Source organism: Balaenoptera physalus (genome assembly GCF_965194825.1).
Source record: "Balaenoptera physalus genome assembly, chromosome: X".
NCBI classification, from domain to species: domain Eukaryota; kingdom Metazoa; phylum Chordata; class Mammalia; order Artiodactyla; family Balaenopteridae; genus Balaenoptera; species Balaenoptera physalus.
In genome coordinates, this window is record NC_138903.1 from 61,069,045 (window position 1) to 61,082,167 (window position 13,123).

General features: G+C 38.1%; 2 protein-coding genes and 1 pseudogene across 3 annotated transcripts in view; 1 reads left to right on the plus strand and 2 right to left on the minus strand.

Annotated features, from left to right (window-relative positions):
• The window catches only part of TEX11 (testis expressed 11), a 373,633-nt gene that overhangs the window by 175,511 nt on the left and 184,999 nt on the right, over positions 1-13,123 (minus strand). The window contains exons 12-13 of the mRNA XM_082445679.1: positions 3,985-4,066; positions 559-637 (exon numbers count right to left, since the gene is read on the minus strand). Of these exons, the coding sequence (XP_082301805.1) occupies positions 559-637; positions 3,985-4,066 (161 nt within the window). The remainder of the gene's footprint in view (positions 1-558; positions 638-3,984; positions 4,067-13,123) is intronic.
• Positions 1-13,123, minus strand: part of LOC309652341 (tigger transposable element-derived protein 1-like) — a 162,919-nt gene that overhangs the window by 74,865 nt on the left and 74,931 nt on the right. The gene's annotated exons all lie outside the window — the stretch shown is intronic.
• The window catches only part of LOC309652343 (uncharacterized protein KIAA1143 homolog pseudogene), a 209,720-nt pseudogene that overhangs the window by 18,176 nt on the left and 178,421 nt on the right, over positions 1-13,123 (plus strand). The window lies entirely within an intron of this gene.

Sequence of the window (13,123 nt, forward strand, 5' to 3'; positions counted from 1 at the left end):
TGATTACAGCCGTCCTAGTAGTGCAAAGCAGTTTCTCATTGTGGTTTTGATTTGCATTTCCCTGACGGCTAACGATGTTGAGCATCTTTTCAAGTGATTCCCCAGTAACTCTGATGAACACTGAAGTCTGAAAACCACTAAGAGGTCTGCAAGTACGTTAAGGTCCCTTTTGACATTAATGATCCAAAGATAGAGCTACAGAGGTGTATCATTTGCAGAACTACATTTGCACATGCCTTCCTGTTCAACATGCCACTGGCCTGCAAGTTAACCTAGTCAACTCCTGTTTTATAAAACCCTATCTTACTCCTTTCTCATTTTATTTATTTTAAAAAATTTTAATATAAATTTTAAAATTGACTTGACTATGGATTGTTTAAATCATTTAAGAAGCAGTTCCATCTTCTAATTTGACTAGCACAATGGCAAATATTGTGCTCTGTGAATATGGATGGAGGGAGATAGATAGACAGATAGATATAATTCAATATAACCTTAATAATGGAAACCTTAGAAAAATATTAGTCTTTAAAGAAAAGAAAATCATTTCTTCTATACCTTTCATGATCCATCAGCAGTTTAGCAATGTGCAGACAGAAGTCTAAAGACATGCCACGATGTAGTATTTCCGTGACAGCTAACAAATAGAACAAAGGAAATAATCACATTAGTTTCACTTTTTAGGAACCTTAGCTATTTTCAATAATTTTCCTCTGTTCAAAATCTACTTTCTAAATGTTTGCCATATACCAAGTCTTGCCTAACAATTTATCAAAGTCTTTTTATATAGCAATAATATCCAATGCTAGAGAGAGAGCAGTAAAACAGGCAAGGTAACTTTTTGAAAAGCAATTTGAGTACTATCTGCTAAGAACACAGTGGATAAAAGCTTGGGATCCGAAGTCAGATCCATATTTGAAACCACTTTCCACTTTCATGGCCATAGGTTAAGTTACTTAGTTTTTCGGCACCTTAGCTTTGTCATCTGTAAAGTGGGGAACAAATCACCAATCTCTCAGGGCTGATGAGAGAGTTACATGAGATAATGTATGTAAATTACATAGCAAAGGACCTAGCACTTAGTAAGCATTCAGTAAATGAAAGTTGCTATTATTATTATTCCCTTTACTTCAGAAATTGTAGTTCTGAAAATTCATCTGAAATAAATGTGGGGAAATGTAATGAACAGGATATTCAAAGCAATATAAATTATAACAATAAAAAGGCCATATACTGAGTGTCCACTCTGGGGTAGTGATAAATTACTATGCAACCATTAAAATTGTTAAGTATGAAATAAAACTGTTTTTCATTTAAAAAATGTATATGCACCAATATAAAAAATGGTTATAAGATTAGTAAAAAACAAAATTGGAAAACAAAGGGTGTCTGTACTATATAGTCACAATTCTGTAAAACAAGCAAATTAATATAGAAAAATACTGAAAATAAATCATCAAATTTCTAAAAGTGATTGTGTTTAGATTTTTTATTCAAAAAATAACTAATGAGTGTATTCTCTGTGCCAGGAACTGTGCTTGGTGCTGGGAATCCAGCAGTGGACAAAACACACAAAAATCTCTGCTGCCAAGGAGCTGATATTCCAGTGGATGGTGGACAATGGATATTTTTAGTATTTTCCAAAAACTTTCTTAATGGGTATGTGCTACCTTTTCATAATAAAAAAGTTATATATTTTTTTAATTTCTACTTATCCTACTATAAAAAATACCAGTGAAGTTCTAATGAAAAACAGCAGTTAGGTTGACCATTCTTTTTTTTTTTAAAAAAAAATAAATGTATTTATTTTATTTATTTATTTTTGGCTATGTTGGGTCTTTGTTGTGCACGGGCTTTCTCTAGTTGTGGCGAGTGGGGACTACTCGTTGCAGTGCACAGGCTTCTCATTGTGGTGGCCTCTCTTGTTGCAGAGCACGGCTCTAGGCATGTGGGCTTCAGTAGTTGTGGCTCGCAGGCTCAGTAGTTGTGGCTCGCAGGTGCTAGAGCGCAGGCTCAGTAGTTGTGGCACATGGGCTTAGTTACTCCACGGCATGTGGGATCTTCCTGGACCAGGGCTCGAATCCGTGTCCCCTGCATTGGAAGGTGGATTCTTAACCACTGCGCGACCAGGGAAGCCTGGATTGACCATTCTTAAAGTATTTTCATTAGCAAAGAAATGAACAGATTATAAAAATGCAAGCTTCATATATACTTTTTTTTAACATTTATTTATTTATTTATTTATTTTTGGCTGTGTTGGGTCTTTGTTGCTGCATGTGGGCTTTCTCTAGTTGCGGCAAGTGGGGGCTACTCTTCATTGTGATATGTGGGCTTCTCATTGCGGTGGCTTCTCTTGTTGCGGAGCACGGGCTCTAGGCGCGGGTTTCAGTAGCTGTGGCTTGCGGGCTCAACAGCTGTGGCTCGCGGGCTCTACAGCACAGGCTCAGTAGTTGTGGCGCACGGGCTTAGTTGCTTCAGGGCATGTGGGATCTTCCCAGACCAGGGCTTGAACCCGTGTCCCCTGCATGGGCAGGCAGATTCTTAACCACTGCGCCACCAGGGAAGTCCCCATATATACTATTAATACAAAGTGAAAGATAATTTTATTATTTTAAACTATAGAAAACTTAAATTCATGAAGTTTCCTAGTTTGTAATCTGATGCTGCAACTCTATCACAAGCATCTAGATTGAGTTAAGTAAAAACAATCTGGAAATAAAGTATAATTTCATTTTAAACTCTGTTTCTTTTCCACATTTTGATAAAAAACTGTAATGGGGAATTCTAGTCCAAAATTAATCAACTTCAAACTAGGTGACTCCAATAATCTCTCTGATCTTCCCATATTATATTAGCTTGAATAAGACTATTCCTTTAATTGGTTTGTTGGTTTGTTTATTCCTGTACTGCAAAAAAAGAGGAGTTTTCTTTCTGGCTCCTAATAAATTTTAACCTGTGTATATCTGAGCTGATACTGTTACCTAGAGATGCAGAATCCTCTATATATTTCAGCTTCTGAGGTCTCTTAGTGATTGGCTAATATTCTAGAAGTCACAGGAAGTTTCAGCAGTACTAAATTGGCACTAAATTTAGAGCAACTTCCAAATCTGATTACTGTCCTACTTACTATAAATTGTTATTATTTATTGGATAATCAGTTATTATACTAACATAATTTTATATAGTAAAAATAATGCAGCTCTATAATGCAATTAAATTTTTATGCAGTAAAAAAAAATAAAGCATGTATACATTAAAAAAATTTAGAGTAAATTATTTTTATGACTAAACATAATTGAAATACTGTTAAGGGGCCAGTGTGCATAGAGATATTATGCCTCACTTAATTCATCTATATAGTAGTAATAACAACAATAGTAGTAACTACAATAATAGGTAATATTTATTGCACACTAACTATGTACCAGGCATGGAACTAAATGCTTTACATACTTTTTCTCATAGGATTCTCAAAACAACACAGTGAAGTAGACATTACTATTACATTTCTTTTAAAGATGAAGAAACTGAAGCACAGAAAAGTTAAGTCACTTGCCAAACGACCCACAGCTGTGTATCAGGATGTTTATGTTGTGATGTGTACATTCTAGTCCCTTGAGAATTTTAAAAAACAAATAGCAATATTTATACAAGTAATTATAAAAGGCACAGCATTACAAAGGCTTTTTCTATCAATAGGTTATCTTTCTTCATGGTGGGCAGGTTGGGCAGCTGCAATTTTCTGCTAGACTAAAGGAAAACTGATAGCTTTTATTCAGCTCTTTTTTTACTACTTGTTAAATTTGCTACTATTCTCTCTTCCTTCTCCTTTTCTTCCTGACTGACAATCTTATGTGCTCAATTTCCTTCTCAGTCACCATCAAATTATACCTATGCCAGTATACTACAAAAGATCTTACATTCAACAAATTGGTGTTAATATTTCAAAATTGTGTACTCTTCACACACAGAGATGTTACTTACCTGCAAGAAATTCTTCATTAGCTGTTTTATACTTCAAGAGGATTTTCACCTTTAAGGAAAGCCCAGCTTCAGTTAAATGTTCCTATTTTTAAACAAAGAAATCACAATGATATTAAAACTGTGAAATGTAAAAGACAATTTTCAAGTAATTGCCTGTTTTATTCAACCACAGCAAGATGTATCATGATCAAAGGAAATCAAAATTATAAAAAATCAAATCATAACATCCAGTCTATTCCTGAGGATATTTTCTGATATTTTATTCAATCTAAATGAAATAGTAAAAGGAAAAGAACATGTAAACATTTCTATTGAGAGGCAAGCATTTAATGGCAAGGTCAATACTTAAACTGTGAGAATGTAAGACCATGTTCTTGTCTTGGTAAGCAAAACCCCAAACATCAATTAGGTTTGTTTTCTTTTGAGACTTTAATAACAACGAAGGTCCTTTGCAAACAATGGCTGAATGAAATAGAAAACATATTGTCTTTCCTATAGGATACGCCTATCATATTTACTATTAAATGGTTTTTCCAAGTCCTTGCTAGTTGCACCTGCTTCCACTTTTGCCTGACAGTGTACATCTTTAAACAGCAGTCTACGATTAAAAGTGCAGTCTAGGCTCACAGAATAGAATTTTTCTCTCTACAATGTCAATTAACCTCTACATGAACATTGTACTCATTAGCTCCAAGCTATGCAAAAAATTATAGCGATTCATGGGTGAGATGCCTGAAGAATGGAAAGTTAGGGAAAAAGTAACTACTGGTATTAAAAGCATTTGCAAATAAAGATAATATCAGTACAAAGAATAAACTAAGATTGCATTATAATTATAACTTATTGCATTACCACCTTTCCTAATGGGCATGCTGGAATATCTCTTGGGCTCAAGACATATTCCACATATTAGCAATGAACAATCCAAAAGTGAAGTTAAGAAAATAATTCCATTTATAATAGCATCAAAAAGAATAAAATACATAGGAATAAATTTTAAAAATAAGGGCAAGACTTCTATACTGAAAACTACAAAACATTATTGAAAGAAATTAAAGAAGACCTAAATAAATAACAACACATCCCATATTCCTGATTGGAAAACTTAATATTGTTCAGATAGCAGTAATCCCCCAATTGATCTACAGATTCAATGCAATCAAATTTCCAGCTGGTTTCTTTGTAGAAATTGACAGGCTGACCCCAAAATTCATATGAAAGTGCAAGGGATGCCAAAAAAATCTTGAAATAGAACAAAGCAGGAGGACTCATGCTTGCAATTCCAAAGTGGTATACCACTTTATACTAACATCAGCTGTGGATGAGAATTCCCAGTGTTCCACATCCTTTTCAACACTTGGAATTATCGGACTTCTAAGTTTTTGCCAATCTACTGGGTATTTTACCTACTTTAAGGTGTTCTTCTTATCTTCCTAGCCCCTTACTGTGAGGCTTTCCTAAGGTTCAGCTTCTATAAAACTACTCCTTTTCCTACATTCTCTCCTTCAGAAATCTTACCCATTTTTCAGGCTACAAATATCATTTTAGGTAAAAAAAAATCTGTTGCAAGACTTTTTTGGGGGGTAACAGCTTTAATGAGATATAATAAACATGCCATACAATTCACCCATTTAAAGTACACAACTCAGAGGGCTTCCCTGATGGCACAGTGGTTAAGAATCCGCCTGCCAATGCAGTGGACAAGGGTTTGAGCCCTGGTCCGGGAAGATCCCACATGCCATGGAGCAACTAAGCCAGCGAGCCACAACTACTGAAGCCCATGCACCCAGAACCTGTGCTCTGCAACAAGAGAAGCCACTGCAACGAGAAGTCCACACACCACAACAAAGAGTGGCCCCCGCTCACTGCAACTAGAGAAAAGCCTGCACACAGCAACAAAGACCCAACGCAGCTCAAAATAAATAAATAAAATTTTAAAAATACCCATGACATTTAAAAAAATAAATAAAAAAAAAATAATAAAGTCCACAACTCGGGACTTTCCTGGTGGTCCAGTGGTTTAGAATCCGCCTTCCAATGTAGGGGACATGGGTTCAATCCCTGGCTGGGGAACTAAGATCCCACATGCTGCAGGGCATCTAGGCCCTGGTGCTACAACTACAGAGCCCATGTGCTCTGGAGCCCGCACGCCACAACTAGAGAGTCTGCGTGCCACAACTACTGAGCCCGCACACAATAACTAGAGAGAAGCCCGCATGCTGCAACAAAGAGCCAGTGTGCTGCAATGAAAGATCCTGTATGCCGCAACTAAGACCCGATGCAATTATGAATAAAGCTGCTATAAACAACCACGTGTAGGTTTTGTGTGTACATAAGTTTTCAACTCCTTTGGGCAAACAGCATGGAGTGCAATTACTGGACTACATAGTAAAAGTATGTTTAGTTTTGTAAGAAACTGCCAAACTGTCTTCCAAAGTGGCTGTACCAGTTCATGTCTTTTTAATATCCAATATGATGAAATGAGAAGTATGCATAAAGCATTTTTCCTGCATGTTGAAGTACCGTGGTAGCTGTTTCCAGGAAAAAAACACTTGTGTGATTATTTGAACTGCAAGCTGAACAAGCCACTTTTGTCAAAGAATACCATTTTTAGACAAACCTCAGTTATTCCAACATGGGTATTTGGCAGACATTTTCACAAAAATGAAAGAAATAGGTCTGTTGCTTCAAGGAAAACAGCTGATGGTATTTTATTCATAATTGCCAAAACCTGGAAGCAACCAAGACGTCCTTGAGTAGGTGAATAGATAAATAAACTGTGGAACATCCAGACAACGGAATATTGTTCAAAGTTACAAAGAAATGAGCTATCAAGCTATGAAAAGACATGGAGGAATCTTAAATACATACTACTAACTGAAAGAAGCCACTCTGAAAAGGCTACATACCATAGGATTCCAATTATATGACACTGCGGAAAAGGCAAAACTACAGAGTCAGTAAAAAGATCAGTGGTTGGCAAGGGTTAGGGGAAAGGGAGGGATGAATAGGTAGAGCACACAGGAGTTCTAGGGCAGTGAAACTACTCTGTATGATAGTATAGATGGATACATGCCATTATACATTTTTCCAAACCCTTAGAACATACAACGCTAAGAGTGAACTCTAATGTAAACAGTGGACTTTGGGTGATAATGACGTGTCAATGCAGGCTCATCAGTTGTAACAAACGCACTACTTTGGTGGGGACTTTGACAGCTAGGAAGGCTGTGCATGAGTAGGGGCAGGATGTGTATGGGAAATCTCTGTACCTTCTGCTTAATTTTGCTGTGAACTTAAACTGCTCTAAAAATTGTCTCTAAAAAGTAAGAACACTCCAATTAAAATCGGAACAAAATAAAGACATGCACTCAAGAGTTGTGATTTAAAATAAAAAAACCAATGCAGCCAAAAAGAAATAAATATTAAAAAAAAAATAAAGTACACAACTCAATGGGTTTTAGTATATACACAAAGTTGTTTATCAGTTTTAGAACAGTTTCATCACCACAAAAAGAAACCTTGTACCCTTTAATAGTCATTCTCTATTCCCTCCAGTGCCACCTCACCCCAACACCCAGGCAAACAATATTCTACTTTCTGTATCTATATATTTGCCTATTTGGGACATTTCATGTAAATGGAATGATACAATATGTGTTCTTTTGTGGCTGGTTTTCTTCAATTGGCATAATGTTTTCAGGGTTCATTAATGTTGTAACATGTATCGGCACTACATTCATTTTTATGGCCAAATAATATTCTTTAGTGTGGATATACCACATTTTGTTTATCTGTCCATCAACTGATGGACATATGGGCTGTTTCCATATTTTGGCTGTTGTAAATAGTGGTGCTATAAAGATTCATGCACGAGTTTTTTTTGTTTTTGTTTTCATTTTTTTTTAAATACATATTTCCCGTTTTTTTTTTTTAAAGATTTATTGATTGATTGATTGCTATGTTGGGTCTTCGTTTCTGTGCTAGGGCTTTCTCTAGTTGCAGCAAGCGGGGGCCACTCTTCATCGCAGTGCACGGGCCTCTCACTATCGTGGCCTCTCCTGTTGCAGAGCACAGGCTCCAGACGCGCAGGCTCAGTCGTTGTGGCTCACGGGCCTAGTTACTCCACGGCATGTGGGATCTTCCCAGACCAGGGCTCGAACCCGTGTCCCCTGCATTAGCAGGCAGATTCTCAACCACTGCGCCACCAGGGAAGCCCCATGCATGAGTTTTTATGTGGACACATGTTTTCAGTTCTCTTGAGTATACACCTAGGAGTGGAATTGCTGGGTCATATGGTATCTCTATGTTTAACTTTTAGAGGAACTGCCAAACTGTCTTGCAAAGTGGTTGTACCATTTAACATTCCTACCAGCAGTGTACAAATGTTCTAATTATTCCACATTCACACCAATAATTGTTTTTGTCCATTTAAAAAATTATAGTCATTTTAGTGAGTGTGAAGTGATCCCTCACTGTGCTTCTGATTTGCATTTCCCTGATAATTAGTGATACTGAGCATCTTTCAATGTTCTTATTATTGGCCTATGGTATAACTTCTTTGGAGAAATACCTATTCAAATCCTTTGCTCATTTTTAATTGGGTTGTCTTCTTACTACTGAGTAGTAAGAGGTTTTTAGAAAAATATATCCTGGATACCAGACACTTATCATACATAATTTGCAATTATTTTCTCCCATTCTTTTGGGAGGACCCCATGGGTTGTGTTTTTACTTTCCTGATAGTTTCATTTGAAGCAAAATTTTAAACTTTATTTATTTATTTATGTATTTATTTTTGGCTGTGTTGGGTCTTCGTTGCTGCGCGCAGGCTTTCTCTAGTTGCAGCGAGCAGGGGCTACTCTTCGTTGTGGTGTGCGGGCTTCTCATTGCGGTGGCTTCTCTTGTTGAGGAGCACAGGCCCTAGATGCGTGGGCTTCAGTAGTTGTGGCGCACAGGCTCAGTAGTTGTGGCTCGCAGGCTCTAGAGCACAGGCTCAGTAGTTGTGGTGCACGGGCTTAGCTGCTCTGTGGCATGTGGGATCTTCCCAAACAGGGGCTCAAACCCATGTCCCCTGCATTGGCAGGCAGATTCTTAAACACTGTGCCACCAGGGAAGTCCCAAAATTTTTAACTTTAATGAAGCCCGATATCATCTAATTTTCCTTTTTCTCTTGTGCTTTTGGTGTCTTATCTAAGCAACCAAGACTTTTCCAATTTCATTGTACAGATAAATTTTCAAAAACAACTTTGTGGAATAACATAAGGCTACCAAGTTTTAATTTCCCCTCAAAAACTAATTTTTAAAAATATTACTATGACGTTTCTCCAAAGAAGATACACAGAGTGCCAACACACACATGAAAGAATGCTCAACATCATTAATCATTAAGAGAAATGCAAATCAAAATTACAATGAGATATCATCTCACACTGGTCAGAATGGCCATCATCACAAAATCTACAAACAATAAATGCTGGAGAGGGTGTGGAGAAAAGGGATCCCTCTTGCACTGTTGGTGGGAATGTAAACTGATACAGCCACTATGGAGAACAGTATGGAGGTTCCTTAAAGAACTAAAAATAGAACTACCATACGACCCAGCAATCCCACTACTGGGCATATACCCTGAGAAAACTGTAATTCAAAAACAGTCATGTGAGGATTAACCAAGATGGCAGAGTAGAAGGACGTGCTCTCACTCCCTCTTGCGAGAGCACCAGAATCACAACTGGCTGCTGGACAATCATCGACAGGAAGACACTGGAACTCACCAAGGAGGATACCCCACGTCCAAGGACAGAGGAGAAGCCACAGTGAGATGGTAGGAGGGGCGCAATCAGAGTAAAATCAAATCCCATAACTGCTGGGTGGGAGACTCACAGACTGGCGAACACTTATACCACAGAAGTCCACCCACTGGAGTGAAGCTTCTGAGCCCCACGTCAGGCTTCCCAACCTGGGGGTCCGGCAACGGGAGGAGGAATTCCAAGAGAATCAGACTCTGAAGGCTAGTGGGAATTGATTGCAGGACTTCAACAGGACTGGGGGAAACAGAGACCGCACTCTTCGAGGGCACACACAAAGTAGTGTGCGCATCGGGACCCAGGGGAAGGAGAAGTGACCCTGGGGGAGACTGAACCAGACCTACCTGCTAGTGTTGGGGGGGTCTCCTGCAGAGGCTGGGGGTGGCTCTGTTTCACTGTGGGGACAAGGACACTGGCAGCAGAGGTTCTGGGAAGTGCTCCTTGGCGTGAGCCCTCCCAGAGTCTGCCATTAACCCCATCAAAGAGCCCAGGTAGGCTCCACTGTTGGGTTGCCTCAGGCAAAACAACCAACAGGGAGGGAACCCAGCCCCACCCATCAACAGTCAAGTGGATTGAAGTTTTACTGAGCTCTGACTGCCACAGCAACAGTCAGCTCTACCCACCACCAGAGCCTCCCATCAAGCCTCTTAGATAGCCTCAACCACCAGAGGGCAGACAGCAGAAGCAAGAAAAACTACAATCCTGCAGCCTGTGGAACAAAAACCACATTTACAGAAAGATAGACAAGATGAAAAGGCAGAGGGCTATATACCAGATGAAAGAACAATAAAAAACCCCAGAAAAACAACTAAATGAAGTGGAGATAGGCAACCTTCCAGAAAAAGATTTCAGAATAATGATAGTGATGATGATCCAGGACCTCGGAATAAGAATGGAGGCAAAGATCGAGAAGGCGCAAGAAATGTTTAACAAAGACCTAGAAGAATTAAAGAACAAACAAACGGAGATGAACAATACAATAACTGAAATGAAAACTACACTAGAAGGAATCAATAGCAGAATACCTGAGGCAGAAGAACGGATAAGTGAACTGGAAGACAGAATGGTGGAATTCACTGCTGTGTAAGAGACTAAAGAAAAAAGAATGAAAAGAAATGAAGACAGGCTAAGAGACCTCTGGGACAACATTAAACGCAACAACATTCGCATTATAGGGGTCCCAGAAGGAGAAGAGAGAGAGAAAGGACCGGAGGAAATATTTGAAGAGATTATAGTCGAAAACTTCCCTCACATGGGAAAGGAAATAGCCACCCAAGTCCAGGAAGCACAGCGAGTCCCATACAGGATAAACCCAAGGAGAAACACGCCGAGACACACAGTAATCAAATTGGCAAAAGTTAAAGACAAAGAAAAATTATTGAAAGCAGCAAGGGAAAAACGACAAATAACATACAAGGGAACTCCCATAAGGTTAACAGCTGATTTCTCAGCAGAAACTCTACAAGCCAGAAGGGAGTGGCATGATATACTTAAAGTGATGAAAGGGAAGAACCTACAACCAAGATTACTCTACCCGGCAAGGATCTCATTTAGATTTGATGGAGAAATCAAAAGCTTTACAGACAAGCAAAAGCTAAGAGAATTCAGCACCACCAAACCAGCTCTACAACAAATGCTAAAGGAACTTCTCTAAGAGGGAAACACAAGAGAAGAAAAGGACCTACAAAAACAAACCCAAAACAATTAAGAAAATGGTCATAGGAACATACATATCGATAATTACCTTAAACGTGAATGGATTAAATGCTCCAACCAAAAGACACAGGCTTCCTGAATGGATACAAAAACAAGACCCATATATATGCTGTCTACAAGAGACCCACTTTAGACCTAGGGACACATACAGACTGAAAGTGAGGGGATGGAAAAAGATATTCCATGCAAATGGAAATCAAAAGAAAGCTGGAGTAGCTATATTCATATCAGACAAAATAGACATTAAAATAAAGAATGTTACAAGAGACAAAGAAGGACACTACATAATGATCAAGGGATCAATCGAAGAAGAAGATATAACAATTATAAATATATATGCACCCAATACAGGAGCACCTCAATACATAAGGCAACTGCTAACAGCCATAAAAGAGGAAATCGACAGTAACACAATAATAGTGGGGGACTTTCACACCTCACTTACACCAATGGACAGATCATCCAAAATGAAAATAAATAAGGAAACACAAGCTTTAAATGACACAATAGACCAGATAGACTTAATTGATATTTATAGGACATTCCATCCAAAAACAGCAGATTACACGTTCTTCTCAAGTGCGCACGGAACATTCTCCAAGATAGATCACATCTTGGGTCACTAATCAAGCCTCAGTAAATTTAAGAAAATTGAAATCATATCAAGCATCTTTTCTGACCACAACGCTATGAGGTTAGAAATCAATTACAGGGAAAAAAAGGTAAAAAAGACAAACACATGGAGGCTAAACAATACGTTACTAAATAACCAAGAGATCCCTGAAGAAATCAAAGAGGAAATCAAAAAATACCTACAGACAAATGACAATGAAAACACGACGACCCAAAACCTATGGGATGCAGCAAAAGCAGTTCTAAGAGGGAAGTTTATAGCTAGACAAGCCTACCTCAAGAAACAAGAAAAATCTCAAGTAAACAATCTAACCTTACACCTAAAGAAACTAGAGAAAGAAGAACAAACAAAACCCAAAGTTAGCAGAAGGAAAGAAATCATAAAGATCAGAGCGGAAATAAATGAAATAGAAACAAAGAAAACAATAGCAAAGATCAACAAAACTAAAAGCTGGTTCTTTGAGAAGATAAACAAAATTGATAAGCCATTAGCCAGACTCATCAAGAAAAAGAAGGAGAGGACTCAAATCAATAAAATCAGAAATGAAAAAGGAGAAGTTACAACAGACACTGCAGAAATACAAAGCATCCTAAGAGACTACTACAAGCAACTTTATGCCAATAAAATGGACAACCTGGACGAAATGGACAAATTCTTAGAAAGGTATAACCTTCCAAGACTGAACCAGGAAGAAACAGAAAATATGAATAGACCAATCACAAGTAATGAAATTGAAACTGTGATTAAAAATCTTCCAACAAACAAAAGTCCAGGACCAGATGGCTTCACAGGTGAATTCTATCAAACATTTAGAGAAGAGCTAACACCTATCCTTCTCAAACTCTTCCAAAAAATTGCAGAGGAAGGAACACTCCCAAACTCATTCTATGAGGCCGCCATCACCCTGATACCAAAACCAGACAAAGACACTACAAAAAAAGAAAATTACAGACCAATATCACTGATGAATATAGATGCAAAA